Source organism: Macrobrachium rosenbergii, chromosome 56 (assembly GCF_040412425.1).
Source record: "Macrobrachium rosenbergii isolate ZJJX-2024 chromosome 56, ASM4041242v1, whole genome shotgun sequence".
Classification (NCBI taxonomy): Eukaryota; Metazoa; Arthropoda; class Malacostraca; order Decapoda; family Palaemonidae; genus Macrobrachium; species Macrobrachium rosenbergii.
This window is the reverse complement of record NC_089796.1, coordinates 21,102,168-21,126,850: the sequence shown is the minus strand read 5'-3', so window position 1 is coordinate 21,126,850 and position 24,683 is coordinate 21,102,168. Positions and strand designations below refer to the sequence as shown.

General features: G+C 35.6%; 1 protein-coding gene across 11 annotated transcripts in view; it reads right to left on the bottom strand.

The window, feature by feature from the left end:
• Window positions 1-24,683, bottom strand: part of Tpst (tyrosylprotein sulfotransferase) — a 329,702-nt gene that overhangs the window by 21,888 nt on the left and 283,131 nt on the right. For all 11 annotated transcript variants that reach the window (XM_067100843.1, XM_067100840.1, XM_067100834.1 and 8 more), the window contains one exon: window positions 14,651-14,856. In XM_067100843.1, the coding sequence (XP_066956944.1) occupies window positions 14,651-14,842 (192 nt within the window). In that variant the 5' untranslated portion in view covers window positions 14,843-14,856. The remainder of the gene's footprint in view (window positions 1-14,650; window positions 14,857-24,683) is intronic.

Sequence of the window (24,683 nt, the reverse complement as noted above, 5' to 3'; positions counted from 1 at the left end):
TAACATATATCTGAGGAAGAACTCTGGACTATCAAGTTTGGGTTATCATTCCACTCGTATCACCAAGAAATTTTATGAAGTATAACGATGTCATTCGGGAACTTGACATCATCAACCTGCCGACCACTTCTATGAGCATTTTCATCACATTAATAGAGTACTGTATAGTAACTTTCCCCATAAACAACGTTTTAACATTGTTACACAACAATGGAATACGGAATTTAGGCCAAAGGCCAAGCGCTGGCACCTATGAGGTCGTTCAGCGCTGAAAGGGAAATTGAGAGTAGAAAGGTGTAACAGGAGGAAAACCTCGCAGTTACATTAAGGGTTGAAAAATACAAACTTCTAAAAAAATACCGAATTTAGTATGTAAGTCAAAAACAAATGAGACAACATAAAGGAAGTTATAATATATATATATATATATATATATATATATATATATATATATATATATATATATATACATACAGTATATATGATTAAATGGATCGGTAACACCGGGTCTCGATCCCTCGACAGGGTACCTTTTCAGCGACTCCATTCGACGGTCAAACCATTGGCCACCAAGAGAGCGCGTGGGTCGTACCACGAACCTGCCGTACTTAGTGTACCCGTCGAGCAGGAAATCACCACTTGGCTTCAACCCACCTCCACCATGAGATAACTCATTGGTACGTTTGGAACATCGCAGCCTTATTATGAAATTTTTATCACACCGTGATTTATATACATTCATGGAAGCTACAAATGTCCTTATCACCTAAAAAATTCCCCTTCGTTGATAATTTCATCAGGATATTCCAAGTAGCATGATATTTATATATATATATATATATATATATATATATATATATATATATATATATATATATATATATATATATGTATATATATATATATATATACACACAATTATATATATACATATACATACATACATACAAGGTGTCGCTACTACCTAGTTCATTCTGATCCTTCGCAATAAAAAGATTACTGGTATTACATCTCGGCCCGGCCGAGAATATTAATGAAGCGAATGTTTAAATTTACCCTGGTGAAAATCCTGGACTCGCAGACTACCAGTAGAACTATTTCACACAATGACTAGGGGGCTACTGGCAGCTGCGAGTATAACACCACCAGGGCCTGAACAACACCTATGCTTGCTGCTCGAGTGACGAATAACCACCGTCCACGTTTCCTCTTGGCTGACGTGGAATCCAAATCAACATGGAAGTTTCGCTACTCAAATGACCTTTCTCTCCCGAGACAAAGAGAACCGCCTATAAAACAATGAATCTGAAAATTGCGCAGGTTTCTTCTTTTTTTTTTTTATTCAAGATTAAGATAATGAAGAGGGGATTCGGCTTATTGTTTCAACAAATTAATAACTAATGAGACAGTTAAGAAAGTAAGGATTTAGTCAGTGTCCCTCTGTCCGTATTTTATTATCATTGTCTCTGTGTTTACAACACGGCCAACGACCTAAACGAGCGGGTGGTAAGCACAGAACTCAAATCAGGTTTATTTATTAACTGATAACAGACTCACTCAAACACTTGTACAAGCAAGAAAACGATAAATAAAAAGGATACTGACCTACCAAACAGGCTGCCATGGAATACAAATTCACACGCTAAGAGAAAAAAAAATAAAAAAATATGTAAATAATAATAATAATAAAAAAAAATCCCAGAACGTAAACAGTAACTGAGATAAACGATGGGAACAGAGCATTAAACCTTTTTTAAACATAATGACTACAAACTCCCGTAACAATGCATACGACAGATCACCACCCTGGGACTCTGAGACCTGACCAGAGATACAACACCTGGCCAACACCAATTCCCATGTGCTGTGTCTGAGTGGGCATACAGTATCGCTGGCCTGGTGTCTCACTCGTCGGCATTTCATAATTCATAAGGATAAAAAGTTTATTTTATCTACTTCCAGGCCAAACTGCATGCTAATTACCATATCAAAAACATTTCTACCATAAACATGAAAAACCCGTAGACAAAGAAAAATTTCACTTTCCAATTGCACGCCTGTTAATATATAAAAACACATTACAGTATATCCGAACTGTATGCACGAGAGTTCGAGAATTAAGGGGCAGCTGATAAAGCATCAAGTTAACTACTGAACTTTGAAAATATGAAAAAGGAGTAATTTCCATCAGTCAGTCACCCTCATCACACACTCAACCCTTCCCTTTTATCTAGGCCTTGACCTTTATACGAGGGACTCCCCTACATGTCCCCACAATGGAAAACTAACTTACTAAATCACTGAAGTGTCTTGGTTTTCATCGCACCGAGGAGGACACCAAATAGCATCCTATATTATAAGTACACAGAACGTCACATTACTAAGGTGCTCATATCACAACCATTATCTGAATCCACTTCGATCATGATCATGATCATGATCATGATCATGTCTTGAGGGGCTTGAATGGTGATTCACTAACAGACTATCCTGTGCCATGATCATGATCATGATCATGATCACACTGCGTACGATAGTCTGTTGAGTGAATCACCATTCAAGCCCTCAAGACATGATCCATGAAAATACAAATATTTTAATTCAAACAGTAATCCATACCAAAAGCAATGCATGCTTCCCCATGTATTAAATATTACGCACAAGGAAGTGTTTTCAGACACTATAATACACCAGTTCATGTGAATACAAACTGCTTCCCATACTGAACAGTGTATTATGTAGATGAAAAAATAAATAAAATTGCTCAGCATTATATACTTACATTATTTGACTGACAATATTTTGTTTCAATTACTCATATACAGTAAACAAGACAAGCACGAGTAAGTACAAATACTTACATTTATACACATTAGGCCGTTTCCCCTAAAAGGCGATGACAATGATAACTGTCATAATCATATTCAGCTACTAAATTTCACGGATGAACTTACTGCGCTAAAACTTCACAACTTTGACCACTTAATAAACCTACACAGAAGGTTCAATAACTGAGGAACGAATCGAACTAATCCACACACATTGCCATTTGCCTCTTAACTTTGTTACTGGATTTTAAAGTCCTTCCTTTTCAGTACCTCTTTCATTCCATCTACCCAGCGTTTTGCAGGTCTTTCTCGACCGCCTCCTAACGTTACTTCCGAATTGTACATTGTTTTCACAAACCTATCATCATCCACTCTCCCCACACGGCCCAACAATCTCAAAACACACTGATCCATCCTTTCACTGAAGGTACCTTTTTGTATCACTTCTAGCTATGTCTACATCTCTCATACTTTCAATTCTCCTTCTGCAATATATAATTCACTAACAATTCATCGACACAGTTTCTACATGTTTCATTTACTCATATCCAACACCGAGACTTAATTTCTTTTTAAGGGAACTAGCTCAATAATTCTTTCGCACGTTCCAACCTCGGCTTCCATACGCACTTTTCCTTCTTCCCAAATCCATCAACCTTCCTCTGTTGTACCTATTATGTGACTAACCTTTTTTCTACCTCCATCATCCGAATTATATATATATTATATATATATATATATATATATATATATATATATATATATATATATATATATATATATATATGTGTGTGTGTGTGTGTGTGTGTGCATGTGTGTGTGTATGTACACTGTACATATATATGATACAACGAGAAACTATTGAGATTTATATCAAAGTCTGTTCACTGAAACAGATGTAAAAACACTTTGACAAAAGAATGAGTCATTAACACCTGAGGTTTTTACCAAAGGAACATCTGCTGGGGATCGAGATAAAAACAATTCTCTACTTGCACAACATCAGTCTATGTTCACATGGCATATATTCATTTATTTATACAGTTTATATATATATATATATATATATATATATATATATATATATATATATATATATATATATATATATATATATATAGATAGATAGATAGAATAGATAAGTATGGATATGTATCTTCTTCTTTCTCTGCATCTTTTCCCACTTGCGTGTGGGGGTCGATGTTTCTGACAGCTTTCCTCCAATTGGCTCGGTCAAACACATCGTTTCTGACAACTGTTTGTCTCTCAGGTCTTGTCTAACTACGTCCATCCACCTTCGCCTCGGTCTTGCTCTTGCTCTCCCACCAGGCACCTCCATCTGCATCACTCTCCTCCCAACATGTGTCTCATCCCTTCTCATCACATGGCCATACCACTGCAGTCTTCTTTCCTTGGCTTTCTTTGATAGTTCTACGACTTTAGTAGTTCCTCTTATTCTTTCACTTCTGATCCTGTCCATTTTTGTTACTCCACACATCCATCTGAGAATTTTCATCCCTACCACATCCAATTTCTTCTCTTGCACTCTCTTTACCGGCCATGTTTCTGCTCCATGCATCAAAGCTGGTCTCGCTACTGTCTTATACACTCTTCCTTTAACCTTTATAATGATTCTGCGGTCGCACAAGACACCAGACATCTTTCTCCAATTTTTCCATCCAGCCTCCACTCTGTATGTGTGTTATTTCTACATCCAAATTTCCATCACCAGCCACTGCTGACCCAAGATACCTAAATTTTTCTACTCGGTTCAACCTTGCCCCGTCCATACTAATCTCGGAGTCTTGATCTTCATTAAAACTTAATTATTTAGTCTTCTTCCTACTGACCTTTAATCCTCTGTCTTCCAGTACCTTCCTCCATTGCTCTAGTTTTGACTCCACTACCCCTCTGTTGGTACTACATAACACGGTGCCATCAGCAAACAAGCACCAGGGCGTTTGATCCCTTATTCCTTGAGAGAGCACATCCATTATCAGGTCAAAAAGATATGGACTTAAAGCAGGTCCCTGATGTAAACCAACTCTTACTGGTATCCATTCAGCTAACCCAACACCGCTTCTAACCTGCGTTTTTGCTCCTTCATACATATCTTGGACCAACCTCACATACTTCTCCTGTGTTCCCTTTACTCGCATACATCTCCAAACCTCTTGGCGTTGGACTCCATCATATGCTTTTTCCAGGTCTATGAATACTATGTGCAGTTCTTTCTCTTTTCCCGGTGTTTTTGCATCATTTGTCGGAAGGGCAAACACTGCACCTGTCGTTCCTCTTCCTGGTATGAAACCAAACTGTTCTTCACCTACAGATGTTTCTTCTCTAATTCTTTGATCCATTGTTCTTTCCCAGATTTTCATGGTGTGAGACGTTAACTTTATTCATCTGCAGTTTGCACAATCCTGGATGTCACCCTTCTCTTTACAGATAGGCTTTCTCTACATTCTTTTGGTATCTTTTCTTGACTGCATATTTTCTGTGCTAGGTCCTTCTTCTCCCAGGCTCTTCCACACCTCTGCAGGAATTCCATCTGGTCTTATTGCTTCGCCATTCTTCAATATATAGAGATATATGAAAAAATAAATATACATACATACATACATACATACATACACACACACACACACACACACACACACACACACACACACACACATATATATATATATATATATATATATATATATATATATATATATATATATATATATATATATATATATATATATATATATATATACTGTATATAGGGTGTAACGAGTTTATGCATACATTTTGGGAAATGAAAGTGAAGGTCATTCTGGGCAGAAAATATTCTATAACATCATAAAGATTTTAAGCCTTCGTTTATCGGTGAGGCGAATTTTTAAAATAACTGTTATCATTCAACGGGCAAGTAAGATGGCGTACAGGATGTCGAGATGAGGTGTCAGGGATGTGGGAGGGAGGGGAGATGGAGCTGATCAGTTCACTTGTTACTCTGATCAGTCTCGCTTTACCGCCAAGATAAGGAGTGTGTCCCGGTTGCAAGTGTGAAATTCCGGATTCATTTTGAGAGCAAGAAACTGGAGACAGTACCTTACTGTTCCAGTAATGTGGAATATAGAGATATGACGTTTATTTATGGGTTTTGCAACAGTTCCATTTCTAGAATACACGGTTGTGAACTCCACTGTTATGCAAAAGAGGAAATCGGCAATTAGGCCGACGTGAATAAAATACCTCCAAATCAAATGTATTCTTTAGGTATTGAACAAAGGGGAAAAATGGGAAAAAAATGCAAGCATCATTGAAACCTCCCTCTCCGTCAATGCTATTCACTGGACCTCGAGAGAGGAACGGAAAGCATGCCTAATGGAATCTCCCCTCCGTCAAAGATAGGCTTGTTCATTAAACACCGATCAAAGATTTAAACCAAAACATATCAAAAATCTCTCCTCCTCCATCACAAGTATTCATCACACACCAGTCAAAAAAAAAAAAAACGCACTTATGAAAACGCTTTTGTTTCTGTCAGATTAAAAAGAATGGGAACATTATGGAAAATTCACTTTCTTCGTTCTTTCCTGTCAAAGGTAGCCTATTTATACAGTAATCGAGGTAAAAAAGCTGACATTGTTCAAGGTGCAGTACCCTCCCTACCTACAATTCCTTGTCATCATGATTACTGTCACTATCACTCATTCAGCATAGGCAGAAGCTTAGCCCTGACTCCTGATTCAACAAATCCGTCGCGAGGCGGCTGGACAGTTTATGCTAGAATTCAATGATCACAAATAAAGGTTGCTAAGCAACATTTGCACTACTTTCTTGATACGTAAGGCTAATCATTAAAATTAACTGCATGAAGTCTGTTCACAGGTGATTTACTAGTTGAGGGGACTGTAATATTACATTTTTCAATAACCTGAAAGAGAAAATCATAATTAAAAGTTTAACAATTGAGTTGCCTAACACGCTTCATCAATCTTCACCGCCATATCCCTGACTACTCACTCCAACATCCCGTACGCTCCAGCCTACTTGCCCGTTTAATGATAACGGTTATTTTAAAAATTCACCTAACCGACAAAAGAAGCCTTAAAATGCATGTGTTTATACATTTTCTACTCTGAATGACTTTTTCTTTCATTTCCCAAAATATCTGCATAAACTCGTGTTACGCCCTGTTATATAATATATATATATATATATATATATATATATATATATATATATATATATATATATATATATATATATATACTGTATATATATATACATATACATATATAATATATATATTCATATATATATATATATATATATATATATATATATATGTATATATATATATATATATATATATATATATATATATATATATATATATATATATATATATAATATTATGTGTGTATATGTGTGTGTGTGTGTGTGTGTAACTGGCAATCAAATGCGAGAAATAGCTTCAATCTCAGAGCAGATTGCAACTTGCACCCAAAATGCTGCACGGCAGAAATCTAGTTCTCCAGCCTGCCCGCTGTCGCACTCAAACATAGTTTCTTTGAAAAATTTCACACACGCCAGTATAGACGACTTGGGCATTAATTTTCACATGATATAAGTACATTTTCATTTAGTTGACAATTACATAAAATGAGTCTGACCTCAAGAGGATTTTAGCAAGCTTTCAAGATGCTGTTGAGTCAAAAGCACACAGCATTAACTCAAAATGTTTATTCTCTCATTTCACTACCAGTGACACAAAAACTGGTACCTTTCAGTCATTCAGCACTTATGATAGTGAAAAGAGGGAGTTACAGTGGTTGGGCAGCATGATAACGAGATCCACAAAACAAAGGAAATGAAGTATACGGAACTAATTGTGACAATAGGAGAAAACTTTAAATCTTTCAGCAATGCCTACAGTGGCGGCGCTAACCCCCTTTGGGATATGAGAATTTTGCAATTAAAAGGAAAATAAGCAATGTGGAGGGTGTTGAAAGCGTATTGTAAAGTTGTTGAGAATGAGCAAAAGTTTTACAGCTGGATAAGAATCGTGTTGATACATGTAGGTGTGAAATGATTCGTGCACAAGAGGGCTTGAGACAGGGTCGTGTTATGTTTGTTTCCATGGTTGTTCAATAGCTTTATGGATGGAGAAAAGGACAATAGATGTAAGTTCAGAGTAGTTGGGTAAGATGAGTCATTAGGCATTACATGTTGAATGGCTATGCTCGCAAATGATATAGAGAACTGGAAAACAGAACAATGAATGTTGATATACAAGCTGAAAGAATGGGAGTGGTCGATCTGCACAAATATTTGGGAGTGAATACAACGAATGATGGCAGGACAAAAGAAGAGGCGCGTCCTAGAATAAGCCAAGATGAAAATGTATGATGCGATTTTTGAGCCCTCTATCCTATAGGGAAGTGAAGTGTGGATGCTCGATGCAAATGAAATAAAAAAAAAAAAGGGACACTACTGGGATGAAGTTACGCATGGTCTATGTGGAAGAAGAAGAAGAAATGAAAGGCAGAGGAATAGTGAGGTCTGTGGAAGTGGTATAAAAGTTGATGTGAGTGAAAGGAGAGATATGAGTAATTTGATAGAGTTGGTCTAGTGAAAAGGAGGCAACAAGTGTTTAATTCTAAAATATTGGGAGAAAGACTTATAAATGGCTAGTCACGTGGTGTGAAAGAGGTACTGGAAAAGATGGGCAGTATTATCGACTAAATGTGAAAGAATGCAAGACTGAGGTAAATAGTGCAGTGTGAGTCGGGGGCCCTATGCACTCCTGATGAGGCCTCTGTGTAGTCATAAAAGGTGGATAAGATGAGCGTTTTCTGCACGTAGGGTTCATCCAAGATCTAATAGGTATTACCAATAAGAAAATTGAAGACTGGGTGTAAATCCTGACTGGTTTTGGCTTTATTTCTAAGATATGATCGAAGGACTGATACAATGCATACGCTATGGGGACAGTACAAACAAACATACAGACCACTGGAAACCAAAAATCCACACCTGACAGGTGCCACGGGTGAAGCTGCACACATTTGTGGCTGAAGTACCATAGTTCTTCATTGGAGGGGTGGGTAGAGCTTTCGGCTGGCACGCTGTTGGCCCAGCGTTCGACTCTTCGACTGACAATGAAGAATTAGAGGAATTTATTTCTGGTGATAGAAATTAATTTCTCGTCATAATGTGGTTCGGATTCCACAATAAGCTGTAGGTCTCAAGTTGCTAGGTAACCAGTTGGTTCTAGCCACGTAAATAAATCAATCCTTCGCCAGCTCCTCTAGAGAGCTGTTAATCAGCTCAGTGGTCTGGTTAAACTAAGGTATACTTAACTTTTTGTGGCTGAAGTCAGGTACCCCATTCACAAATCTGTTTATCCTTTTTCCTGCCTGTATCTATTCCTTCCTTAAAATGTAAACATTTTACATATTTCTTTTAAAATTAAAGTCAAGTTTATTCATGCCTTGACTGGTGTTCATAAATTCTAACATAAGCTTTATTTTATGAAGCTAGACCCAAGGTTGTTTCTTTCCTGGGCATTATTAGAATAAACTATCTTTTTGCCCTTGCCCAGTTGATGGTATATTGTTTTCACTAACATGTATGAACATTCCACTGGGCAGGGGTAAAAAAGATACTTCACTCGAATAGTGTACTGGAAAGAAACATCACTGAATCCAGTTTCATAAAAGAAAGATTTAGTTAGAATATGAATATCAGTCCAGGCATGTATAAACTTGACCCATTAATTTCAAAAGAAATATGTAAAATGTTTACATTTCAAGGAAAGCAGTAGATCTGGACTGTAAAAGGATAAAAATGGAGTACCTTACCTCAGTCACAAATGAGTGTATAGTTCCACCCCCTGGCAACTGTCAGGTGTGGATTTTCAATTCCCAGTGGTCTTATGTTGGTCTATATTGAGAATTTCTGTAACAGCCCTTCGAAAATGGCTTAGAAATAAAGCCGAATCCAGTCAGGATTTACATCTAATCTTTAATTTTCCTATTGGATATTTATATGGATGCATGTATGTATGTGTGTGTGTGTATTCCAGCATAACTCTGAACTGCATAGAGCAATTTCAACCAAACTTGGTATACATATGACTTACTATCTAGAAAAGAATACTGTGGGGTAAGACATCAATGGCACCAAAGGGGGTGGGCTGGGAAAGGCTTCCCTGAAACGAGGCTGGTTCTACCCGTAGACTTAGTAACTAAATATGACCTACTATCTGGAAAAGAATACTGTGAGGGTAAGACATCACTGGCACCAAAGGTGGGGTGGGAAGGGGGGCGACATGTAAAAATAACTGAAAACGACAAATGTTAGTGTCTGATCCATAGTTTTCTAGGTCGCCGAGATGACAAGTGACACTTCCAATGCCCTTTAGTCCGAGTTCAGCCCCGATAGGAAGGGGCGGGGTGAGAAGGGGTGAAAAATAAAATGTCAAATTGACAGATATTAGTGTATAATCCATAGTTTTCGAGGTCGCTGAGATGAGTAGTGACACTCCCAATACCATTTAAGTCCAAGTTTAGAGATAGGAATGGGGGTGAGAAGGAGTTACAAGGAGTTACAAGGATTAGGATGTCTCAAAGGCTTATTAGTCCATCTGAGGAGACATCATGTGCTCACTTGTCTCTAGGAGCAGGTCCTACTGTTCATTCACAGTGTTCTAATGATTTTGTCTAGCTTTCTTTTAAACTCTTTCTGGACACTGTTGCTGTTGACAACTTCTGGTGGCAGTTTATTCCATGTGTCACATATCTTGTATGTAAAGAAGTTCCCACAATGAGATGTATTGTATCTCTTCAGTTCTAGTTTCCATCCATTATTTCTTGTCTGGTTTTCATTTAATGTGAAGAGGTTACTGTCTACTTTTGTTATGCCTTTCAGTATTTTGAACGTTTCTATTAGTTGTCCTCGCAATCGTCGTGTTCTTAAGTCATACATGTTCAGGCTCTCAAGTCGTCTTTGGTAACCTATTTGCCTGACGGATGGAATTAACTTTGTGGCTTTTGCTTGTACCCCTTCTAATCTATTTATGTCCTTTCTTAGTGTTGGTGACCAAAACTGTACTATATATTCAAGATGAGGTCTAAATATATTGATGTGTAGAGCTGCAGCACCGTTTCCTTGTTTCTGTATTTGAACTGCCTCTTTATGTATCCCACTAGTTTCTGTACATTCTTTTCAGCTTTTATGCACGTTTTGTGGTTTTTAAGTCCTTAGTAATAATGACTCCAAGGTCCTCTTCTTGTTCTACACTATTTATGTCATCCCCAAGCAGCATGTAGTTGACATGAGGGTTGTTTGTTCCTATTTGTAACACTTCACGCTTATCCAAGTTAAAAAGCATTTGCCATCTTTTTGACCACTCTCCTATTTTCCTTAGATCATTTTTTAAACTTTCCACTGTATCTGGGTCTGCTGCATTTACTGTACACCTAGTTTGGTGTCATCTACAAATTTGGCTATCCTACTAGTTAAGCCTACATCAATGTCATTAATGTAAATAAAAAACAAGAGCAGGCCAAGGACAGAAACCTGAAGAACTCTGCGTGTCACATCTGCCCATTTTGACTCTTCACTGTTTATTATGACTGTTTTCTGTTAGCTAGCCAGTCTTCAATCCAGTCTCCTATTTCTCCTACAGTTCCTAAAGCTCTAACTTTTGTTATTAGTTTCTTGTGTGGAACTTTGTCAAAGGCCTTTTGGAAATCTAAGTAGGGTATATCTATTGCTCTACTACTGACGTAAATACCAAGCATATTGTGAAAAAACTCCAAGAGTTTTGATAGGCAGGATCTGTTTTGTCTGAAGCAGTGTTGACATTTTAACAACAGGTTGTTTCTATCAATGTGATCCACAATTTAATCTGCAATTAAGGACTCAAAAATCTTACAAGGGACTGACGTTAGACAGATTGGTCTATAATCTCCTGGCTCTTCTCTTGGACCTTTCTTATTGGTGAGGAACACTCTCCTCTTTTAAATCTTTAATTTCTCTTGGATGAATCCCATCTGGGCCAGGAGATTTGAACTTGCTTAGTTTTCTTTTTTGTTTTTAACGTCTTATTCTGTAAATTTTATTTTGTCAAGCGGTTCTGGCCCTTCATATTTAATAGCTCGTTTAGGGATTGAGGTGGTGTCTTCAATTGTGAAAACTCTGTAAAAAAACTTATTCAATAACTCTGCTTTTTCCAAGTCTGAGTTCACTAGGTTTCCTCTATTGTCTCTTAAGAGACCTATGCTATTTTTTATTGGCTTTCTGCTATTAACATGGGCAAAAAATTCTTTTGGGTTTTCCTTACAAACTGATACAACTCTCTTATCCTCATTTATCTTTGCATTTCTTACTAATTTGTCCACCATCCTACAGAGTTCTTTATGCCTGCTTGTTTTCTCTGATGTTGGGTGTGGAGTCATTGATTTGTGCAATCTGTCTCTTTCTCTTATTTTGTTTTTAATTTCTCTGTTGAACCACTTAGGCTAAGGGTTGCCGTTTGTTAGTATTTGCTTTAATGGTATACGTCTGGAGCATTTTTCTGTGTATCCTTCTAGAAAGGCTTCCCAGTGCTTATTTATGTCTGTGTTCTTGTCGTGATTTAGATTTTTAACATACTCCTTTAGTTTTTTTAGGGTTCCTCGACGGTGGTCTTATCTCTTTAGCATCTTATTCTCTTTTTTATGGTGAATATTAATATGAAATGTAATAATTCTATGATCGCTTTAGCCTAGATTTGCAACTACTGAAAGATCAGACACTAGGTTATCTTCTGTTGATAGGACGATGTCTAGTATGTTGTTTCCTCTGGTAGGTTTGTCAACCCACTGGTGGAGGAATTCATTTTTCCCGAATTCTAAAAACTAAGTTTGATGTGGAGGTCATAGTGTCCCAGTGTACTGCTGCATTGAAATCTCCCATTATTATGCAGAGTTTGTTGTTTAAGCGGTGAAATATAAAATGTCAAAAATGCTGGGCAATGTACCTGAAGCAACTATTTTCACAGGAAGAGAGAGAGAGAGAGAGAGAGAGAGAGAGAGAGAGAGAGAGAGAGAGAGAGAGAGAGAGTGGGTGTTAATAAGGAGAAAGAGGGAAAGAGTGAGGGAGACTTGGAGAGAGAGTTTATCGGTTGTCATTCAGTTTTCCCAGGCAACGCTGGGTTGGTCAGCTAGTGTGTGTGTGTGTGTGTGTGTGTGTGTATTTATATATATATATATATATATATATATATATATATATATATATATATATATATATATATATATATATATAATATATGACGAGTGTCCATTTAATGAATGATACACAAATCTTAACTGTTGGCCAAATTTAAATAGCTATTTCCCCTTATTTACATAACTATATGTTGTAAAAGGAGTTCTTTGAAAATGATGACTTATCCTGAAACTAACATCTATTTGTACCAATTCGACGGTACACAGACTTTCGCTTTTAATGGAAAGTGACCACTGCTAGCACATCACTAAATAAAAGAAATACGGTTTTTAATAAGTCTAATATAGGAGACTAAGGTCCACGAATGTGTAAGAAACATGAATACAAATAACTAAAACATTGTAATAGGAACGGTGTCAGGAAATGAGGACAAAACAAAAATGATCAGCATATGATCTATTCATCGAATACGGTCATTTTACTGCAACAGTAAATACGTTCACTTGATTCTGAAGATTTTTCACTATTTGATTTCATACAAAATTTTATTTTATTCATGTTTTGACAAAGACCCTTGGTTTCGACAACCTGTTTTCTAATCAGACGCATGTGATGACTACTGCTCCTAGCCTTCTATTCAAGCATTTGAATTTGTTTTTCATATATTACCACATGATCAATCATTATGTACCTATATAAACTTGTGGATACTCTACAGTTATGTACAGATTACAAACCATAAATACTCATCGTTCTAAACAAGAAGGATAGGGTAATATGAGTAATTTTACGTCAACTTTCAAATGTAATTTCTTAAACAAAACTAGGAGAACGTCCTCTACACCAGGAATACTACATGTATCAGTACAGGAGCCCTGACGTTTTTTTATACAAATTCATTAACCTCTACATTTTTCTAGAATTAACAGCTACCTCTTAGAACTGTAAGGTCAGTATTGGAAATAAATATTAGTATATTGTAAACAGCATCTAATCAAACAAGTTAAATAAACAGCACTCAATAAAAATAAGCTCTATGTAGGCCTATATATCATGCGTAATGGCAATAAAAGATCAGCATGAAAAATAAGAGAACTAGCATTTGGTAAAAAAATTTCTCACACTACAGGTTTATCGCCACAGATAGTGCAAATCAACACCATACAAATATGCATTCAATATATCTAAAAAGCATATACATATACAGGCACAACAGAAGCAGTAACTATCCGTATGCCACGGAAAGCAGCATTAACTACTTTACAGCAAACGAGGGAAAAAAATTAGATTTTGAAAGACACTGCCATTTCACGGCTAAAAACTTTGGGAATTGGAATGAAAAAGAGTACGTCTGAACAATTAGTATAGCAAAATTAAAGCTTTAGAATCAACGTTATACCAAAAAATATGGAAAATGAAAATACATAAAAAAAAGCCTTTTGCAAATTAAAAATACATAAAAAGCTTTGGCCAATTAGTATTACTGCAAGCAAAGCTCTGGACCATTGCTATAAATGTGAAAAAATACCTTTAAAAATAATACTGAAAAAAAGGCACGTTAGTCTGACATTGTAGACAGAAGAAAGCGACAGAGGCCGTGCACTCACCACAGAAGTGACGTACCGAACGACCAACGCCAGATAAGGCAGCACGATCAAGAAGGGCTTCTTGAAAATTGACGAGGACCCAGAGTGTGACTTTGGGGAACCTATAATGCCGGGAGGGCACGACGACGAGGAAGAGGACGAGGAGGAGGAAACCGAGGTCGCGGCAGGAGGCGCAGGTGACCTGGCCCTCATCTTAACACCACCATCTGAAAGGAACAGCAAAACGGTAATTAGTTAAAGTTGTAGCTATGAAAACTGAAACACGAGTATATCAATGTTACTGGTATTATATATATATATATATATATATATATATATATATATATATATATATATATATATATATATATATATATATATATATATATATATATATATATATATATATATATATATATATATATATAAAGGCATGTGACAATATATTTAACTAATGCCACAGGAAAAATAAAAGAAAGGAGTACCAAGCGCTTTCGTGTTATTTCCAATACATTTTCGAGGTACAACGCTAAAAACACCGAGAGTAACTAACAATGTAAACATGAAGGCTGAATAAATGGCGAAAAAAATATTCCGAATCATGGAAACAGGTTCAAACCAGTACAGTAAGTACAGACAAAGCTCAACAGGTGATTAAAAAGAAATAAGCTTAAAAATCTCTAGATTGTACATACCCTGGCTTCCATTCAGTAAGCCACCGTGATATTTAACCAAAGCCGATTCGATTACATTTCTGCGAGTTATATTGTTAAAATATAAGACCACTTTTACTCCCTCCCAATGAAACGGGATTAAAATTATTAACGTATAAATTAATGCATTCGACATTTGTCCCGTTCTCATACTACGTATATCCGTGTTGTTTCATTCTTGTTTCCAGCCCCTCGCTAGATTGCCCTCTATAAAAACACTTGCAATTCATGCAAGGAACCTTACAAATGCAGACCTGAGAAACTGGGAAAATTCTTTATCGGTATGTTTTTCAATGTCTTTGAAAATTCAAAAACAACTTTAATACTAAAAGTCTTGCAAAAACTTGGAACCCTACGTAGGAGATCACTACATGCTACAATAATTACATTTTGATCGTTAAAAGCCTCTGAGGCAGTTGCTGCATAAAAAGCTCTTTGTGCTTCCTGCAAAGTACATTCGACAAAATATTTAGGGTATTTCAATTTCTCAGAGATGCTAAAAATATTCCCAAATTCTTCCTGAAGAAATTCATGACTGTAGATACGTAAGCTCTAAAAAACATAGAAGCAAAAGTAGCCGCCTTTTTTTGATAATAATGGACGAATGAATTTACATTTGTGGGTTTCCTATAAACTGAGCATTTAAAGCCATTTAAAGTACGGTGAACATTTACTTCCAAAAGTGAGAGACGACCATCATGTTCTTCTTCATAAGTAAAATTAATAGTAGGTACGAAATTGTTCAGTTTTACAAGAAATGTATTCACATTTTCGGTTAGAGACCATATGAAAAAAAAAAAATCTATATAACTAAACCATAGAAACCGTATGGTAAAATATTAGGTAAAAATCTAGTTTCAGAAAATTCCATATATAAATTACTTTAAAACAGGCCAAAGAGGATTTTCCATTGCCATACCAAATTTTTGTGCATAAATTTTTTTCCTCAAAAGTAAAAACCGGATCACAAATGTTATTAGTAGACAAAGCGTGGTACTCCTTTCTTTAAGTTTTCCTGTGGTTTAGCTGAATATATATATATATATATATATATATATATATATATATATATATATATATATATATATATATATATATATATATATATATATATATATAATTTGACACACAGGGGACCCGTGAAATCAAACCACTTTGTCTTTTCTATGCTTTATCTTCTACAAAACTCAAACTCATCTCCAGCCTCCCTTTTCACAGTTCTCATCAAAGTAAGTATTTTTGGTGCCCACAAGAGCCCATCTCCATCTTCATTTCATCATTATATCATCTACATGTGCAACTTAGGTAATATTCTCCTTATGGTATCATTCCTAACTCTACCCTTACATCTGACTTCGTTCGTGAATAATTTAAATTAGAGTAACATATTTCAATATTACTGGTCTGTGTACCTTGTCAAATGCCATCTCGTAATCAACAAAGCTACACAGCATGTCTCAACGTATATTTCTTTTGTGCAACGCCTGTCTTTTTTAAGAGAGCCTGTTCATCTCTAGGCATTTTTGTCAATTTCTTACCCCACTTTAGCTTACTGAGAATAAGCATACATACATTATATAATATATATATTCATTTATATATATTCATATATATATGATATACATATATATTGATATATACATACATACATACATACATATATATATATATATATATATATATATATATATATATATATATATATATATATATATATATATATATTGTCTGTGTGTGTTAAATCCACACAGAAGTTAATTAAGAAGTACTGATAGTAATTCCACAATTTAGCCCAGAAGTCACAAATTAAATTACAAGGCCTTTGTAATGGAGAACTGAATGAAAACACAGTAATTAACAACACTAATAACGTTACCACATCATATAAAAGCGCTATGCAATGAAACTCAACTTCCTTCCTCCTTTTTCTTTCTTTTCTTCTCTCCATTTAATAACGTTGCTTGCATTTTAATGAGAAACATCACAGCCCATGAAGTCGAGAGAGGCATTTCATATCTAGAGTAAATGATTTCCCGGTTTTTTCCCCCTCATTCATTAGTAAATTGAAGCGTATCTGAATACGAAGTGAGCGCAACTGGGCGCAACGAACTGAAGAATATTTGATACCAGACGAAATGAAAATCGTTTTCATTTCCGTTTCCCTTCAATCATGAGTAAGTTGAACCGGATTTTCAAGCTGAGTGAAATTAATTACATTTAATAAGGAGTTATAACTGTGGGCATACCGTAAACACTTGCGGCTACAGAGTGCCACTAGACAATGCTGGTAACAATGAAACACACGAGGGCAGAACACTTGCATTTAATAGGAACTTACGATTTTCAAAACACTTACACACTGGCTGGATTAATACACGAGAGAGAGAGAGAGAGAGAGAGAGAGAGAGAGAGAGAGAGAGAGAGAGAGAGAGAGAGAGAGAGAGAGAGAAACTACGTAACTACAGAGGAAGAGATAGAGAGAAAGACAAGAGAGATAGAGAAAGACTAAGCCATGATAAAGTTCAAGAAATACGAGAGAAGGGGAGAGGGAGTGAATGAATAAATAACTGGAGGTAAAATGTAACGTAGGAGGAAATGGAATAACCCCTAATAAATGGTGGAGAAATGAAAAGGGGGAGATTACCTATGCTAGAGTTTGAGTCCGGCACCAACAAATTCAAAACTTGGCATGTTTTTGCATATCGACTTTGTTGGTTCAAAGTCCAGACACGCATACATACATACATACATACAAAACATATATATATATATATATATATATATATATATATATATATATATATATATATATATATATATATATATAAACACATATATACACATGCTACACACACACAATATACTGTATATATACACACATGAAAAGTATCATCGTAACCTTCAACAATGTTACGGACTACTGAGAGCTGTAATGCGTTATAATGAGACCCGAAAATAGAGTTAGACTTGAACCTTCAATATGGAAACAAATCAAAATAAATCAAAATCTGACTCTACTGGTGCATTATACCCAAAATTCATAAGAGTCAAAAGAAGGATCATTAAAAAGTTCAACGATCCCTTTCTTCGGCCCCACTGGAGCAATGCTAAAGGTTTACGAACCAACAGAGGGTCATCACAGGAATCGGAGAACAAAGAAGTGACGACGGATGTTAATTAATGTAAATTAATGAAAAAGGGTGAATAAGGAGGAAGCGGGTTACATAAATGGAAAAAGCAAAACATACCGCTCAAACAATAAAAGTAAAATCATACTAACACCCTAGTCTTGACAGATCCATAAACTATAAAAATGAAGGAATGAAAATTATACCTTTAATAAAGGTTAATGGTAATTCAATCCCTCTTGACGTAAGACTCCAGGATCCAGGAAACGAAACAAAAATTCATTAAATGAGAAACAAAACGAATACGAAGAAAATACCTAAGTAAATTTTTAAAAATGTAACGCTCAAGATGTCACTGGATAAATAAACGTATAAAACTTTAATAAAAAAAAAATATTAGGAGTTATCCAATAAACTTCGTAAAATAAAGAACGCAGTTTTAGACGTGGCAAATCGACCAAGCGGAAGTGGGATAATGTTCATGCGAATGTGGAAATAGGAAATGTGTTCGCAACACCTGTTACCATTACCATAAGTTAAACATGTTGCAACATTTCAAGGCTGAACGATATTAAACTATAATTATAATACCAAGTACCTGGTTAGCACACAACTAGTCACAGAATTCAAAAATTCACCTCACTTCAGCCAGATACCTGAACTCTCATAACAATAAAAATTACGACTGAGTACTCTAAAGATAACAGCGATTCCGCAAAAAGCTTACTAATCATGTGGAAAATCAAACTAAGTTTATCAAAACAAGTGTGAGGTATCAACAATTAAACAAGAAATATACTTGAGTAAAAGGGCATCACTCCATCAAACAACTTTAACTGTTTCCCTGGTCTTAATTCACTTCACCAAAACTAAAGGAACAAAACATGTTTATCCCTTTGCCTTATGCACACAATTAATCCTATTCACTGGTGATCAATAAATGAAACACTGTTTTTAAAAACACTAAATACAAAAATTTATTTTAAATTCAAATTTATATAATTAGATTTCACAATCTAGTGAAAATTTACTATTACTTGAAAAACAGCACAAAATTAATTAATTATTGAGTTAAATTATTAAACAAAACTAAATCACAAAACTTTAATTTATAAAGAAATTGAATTAATCAGCCAAAATTTAAACTATCAAGAATTCCTCAAAGTTTGAAAAGAAAACCTTAGTAAATGAAAATTACATCAATGTTAAATTATCAAGAAATATTTAAAATGCTAAGTAAATAAATGCTAAATCACAAATATATAAAATGAGAAAAATCAAAAGATTGCAAACACAATAACACACAAAATTGCACAAAAGATTTATCAATAATAATTTCACCAAGGCAAAATTCTCTCAATATACCTTATTATACCATGGTAATAATAAGTAAAATTCACTTTACGTTACACAAGCTCGTGAAAACCTTTGCAAAATCCACAAAACATACTTTTTTGTATGGGCGCCGTTACAATTTTCCTAAGGTCAGATCTCAAAATATAAGATTAACACCAGTGACCAAACAAATTTTCTACGTTAACTTCTCTCTTTTGAAGACAGAGAGAGGGGGAGAGAGAGAGGTAACCAACTTTAACAGTCTCTAAAATCAGAATGAGCAAATTTCTGGATTCCAGTGGGAAATGAAACAACCAGGCAACATCAGAACAATACGTGATCAGAGCAATGCAATCCTACAAAACATGACTTAATCGATATACGTGCATTTACTCTCAAAAAGGCATATAGGATTCGAGCAGAAAATCGTATGGGATGAAGCTCTTAACGAAATCTCAACATGATCAAAACAGACAGTGACTGGCCAGCCACAAAAGGCATGCTTTCAAAACAAAGGTGAAGAACCAAAGTTGGTATTCACAACAGTACATGAAACAATGTGAAATCATTCATCTTTTCTCACATGAGACAAAGCTTCCCACGACTCGACTGCTATTCCCGGGCTAGTTAACTTGTTATCCTTGCGACAACAATCAAGCCAAAACACGACATCAAGAATACAGAAAACTTGTTGCTGGGGGACAAAATGTGGGTCACATACTACGTTATTATTAAAACGTATTACCAATTTTAAATTACGCTGTTACGTTATCTAAATCACTAACTCTTTTGAGATCTGATATCACACTACATATGATACTTCAACAATTGTTATCATTACACATAATGCATGATAAACAGAAGAGTAAATATATCAAAACTATAGGATGATATACATATTACAAGGCAACATCATGAAAATATATACAGAGTACCACGAGTTTATGCAAATATTTTGGGAAATGAAAGAGTCATTCTGAGCCGAAAATGTTCTATAAGCGTATACATTTTAAGGCTTTGCTTGTCGGTGAGGTGAATTTTTAAAAACGTTATCATTAAATGGGCAAATAAGCTGGCATGTACAGGATGTCGGAATGAGTGGTCAGGGATATGTGGGGAAGGGTTAATGAATTATGTTACGTAACTCAATTGCTAGCCTTTTAGTTATGATTTTCTCTTGCAGGTTATTGAAAAATGTAACATTACAGTTCCTTCAACGAGAAAATCACCTGTGAACAGACTTCATGTAATTAATGATTAACTCTACATATCAAGAAGTAGTTTAAATGTTTCTAGGCAACATTTATTTGTGATCACTGAATTCTAGCACAAACTGTCCTGCCGCCTCGTCAAGTAATTGTTGAATCCGGAGTCAAAACTACGCCTACACTGATGCTGAATGAGTGATAGTGACAGTAATTATGATGACGTGGGATTCTAGGTAGGGAGGATACTGTACTCTGAACAATGTCAACTTTTTACCTCTCTCGATTACTGTGTGAATAGGCTACCTTTGACAGGAGAGAACGAAGAAAGTGAACTTTCCATAATGTTCCCATTCTTTTTAATCTGATAGGGACGAAAGCATTTTCATAAGTGCGTTTTTTTTTCCTTTGACTGGTGTGTGATAAATACATTTGATGGAGGAGAGATTTTTGATAATACGTTTTAAATCTTTGATTGGCGTTTAATGCATAAGCCTATCTTTGATAGAAGGGAATTCCATTAGGCTTGCTTTTCTTTTCTTTATCGGAGTCCAGTGAATACCACTGATGGAGAGGGAGGTTTCAATGATGCATGCATTTTTTCCCCTTTGTTCAGTATCTACAGGACGCATTCGATTTGGAGGTATTTTACTCACCTCAGCCTTATTGCCGATTTCCTTTTTTGTATAACAGTGAAGTTCACATCTGTGTCATCTAGAACTGGAACTGCTGCAAAACCCCAAAATAAACATCTTAACTGCATACTCCACATTACTGGAGCGGTAAGGCATTGTCCCCAATTTCTTGCTCTCAAAATGAATCCGGAATTTGACACTTGTAACCCGGACAAGCTCACTTGTCTTGGAGGAAAAGCGAGACTTTTCAGAGTAACAAGTGAAGTGATCAGCTCCCCCCACCCCCGAGCCCAATATCCCTAACTACTCACTCCGACATCCCGTACGCCATCTTACTTGCCCATTTAATGATAAGTTATTTTAAAAATTCACCTCACTGACAAACGAAGCCTTAAAATGCATGCGTTTATAGAACCTTTTCTACTCAGAATGACCTTTTTCATTTCCCAAAATATTTGCTTAAACTGTAGCCACACTCCTTTATATATATATATATATATATATATATATATATATATATATATATATATATATATATATATATATATATATATATATATATATATATATATATATATATATATATATTTATATATATATATATATATATATATTTACATACTGTACACACATATATTTATAATATATATATATATATATATATATATATATATATATATATATATATATATATATATTATATATATATATATATATATATATATATATATATATATATATATATATATATACATACATACTGTATATATATAACGACGTGACCCAATGGCCCTATGTAAAATTTCGCCACTCCACGGTTTTCCAATGCTACATCTTCCACAAATATCCACTCATATTCAGCCCCTTCTCAAGTAGGTATGTGTTCCAACCCTGTGGTGCCACAGCAATGGACTTGTCCAAGCCATCCCCACTTCCATCACAAAGATTAGCACATCTACACATGGAAATTTCGTGATATCTCTCCTGGTATCATTTCAAACTTTATACTGCCTCCTGGCTCCTAATATTCTCCTTAAAGTTTTATTCTCAAATCGACAACTACACTAGAAGTTAGTTTTTATAGCTGATTATGGCAATGACCCACCCCCCTCCTCCCGGTCGCTGCCTAGTGGTTTCTAAACGAAGGTTAGCTGCCAGGCGTCCCCGAGTTGAAGGTGAGGAGATAAAACGTTTGACGCCTAGAGCCTTTCCTTCATCCAGCGCAAATGATTTCCGCTGCTCCTCCTGAGCAAAGGCAACAAATTTCGATTGTGAATCTACCCTGCAGCTGAAAAGGTGGTATCCTACAAGGCAGCAGGTGTTCGTACTCTGAGTTCAGCCACAAGGGAGGGTGGGAAGGGGAGTTTAGTGCCGTCAGTGCACCTCACGTGGTGTACGGTAGGTATCAATAGAATGTGTTTGCAATAACCCTTCGGTCCTCTAACTGCACCCAATTTTAGCATTTAACTTTACATCAATTCTCGCTTCCTTTCTTCAATCTTGTTGCCCAACCTCTCTAACATCACTGCTTAGTGCATCTATGAGTTTTCTCCCTTTCCCATCTTCTGGAAATTCTGGGTCTCTATCTTGCTGTCCAACCACCCAACATCCCCCTTTCGCTGTCTTAGCGCTCTAATCCAGGGAACACCAGCTGGACCTGGTGCTCACCAAGGGGTAGGGACACGGTTCTCTATGATACGTGTATGAGTATATATATATATATATATATATATATATATATATATATATATATATATATATATACATATACTCGTATATACATACATATATATATATATATATATATATATACATATATATATATATATATATATAATGTGTGCATGTACAAACATGTGTAGTAAAGGTAAATCAAATATGTAAAAAGGAAGAAAATAAGAAAGGAAATACACTACGTGGTTCTAAGGCCGGGTATGAATGCAATCTTAATTTTCTGACACGTTTACTCCCTGTGTGTGCGACTTACTGTAATAAATTACAAGTCATTAGCACATGTATTATCATTCTTGCTTCTTATCTTCTTTATATTTTCCTATTTTTCTCTTCCATGCATTTATCCACACTAGATTTTCGTCTGATACGACTAACGTCATTTCTATGTATCATTGTTCTTTTAATCTATAAGATCTTCCTAAGTTTCTCTACTTGTTGATGAGTGCCCTCTCTCTCTCTCTCTCTCTCTCTCTCTGATCCGGCAGTTAAAAGGATGAATTTGGAGCAACGGTGAACTGTTCAAAAACGCACATTTTCTGCAGAACATTTCTCGAAGTCTGATATCTCTAAAATGGAACTTCAGCATATCATGTACAGCTGTTTTCCTAAATTCATCTTTGCATATTCATTGACTGATTATGAAAAACACCCACTGGCATTTTTTTTTTCTTAAAACCTGTGCCTGAGAAAGTAGGTTACAAGTGTAAAACATGATATCTGACTGGAAGACCCGCTACACCAATTTTCTTGGAGTTTAGAAATCACTCAGCATCTCGAAGGAAGGAAATATTATAGAATAAAAAAATATCAAAAAACAATAATTAAAGCTGAAATATGAAACAGCTTTTACTGGTTTTAACGTAAAAGTACGGTGTTTGTGTTACGTTCTACACAAATTTAATTGGGTTTCAGTTATTTCTCCGTACATTTGTGAATAATTCTGTACAGTTTCTGTTTACATGCAGATGAAATCAAATGTGCCACATAACTAATGCAGTCCCTCATTGCTAAAACTGTGCTCTAATGTATCACTGTATCACTACATACATACACACACACACACACACACACACACACACGAGCGCACACACAAATGCTCTCTCTCTCTCTCTCTCTCTCTCTCTCTCTTTCTTCTCTATGTATATATGTATATATATACTGTTATGTGTGGGCTTTGGCTGATGAGTTTTTTAATTGATTAGTGTACTTTATGTAGCCCTGCTTCGCCAAAGACACATGTAAACTGTCAATTGAAACTGAAAGTTACCCCCAAAAGACAGACAATTACTTAATTGGATTAGGTT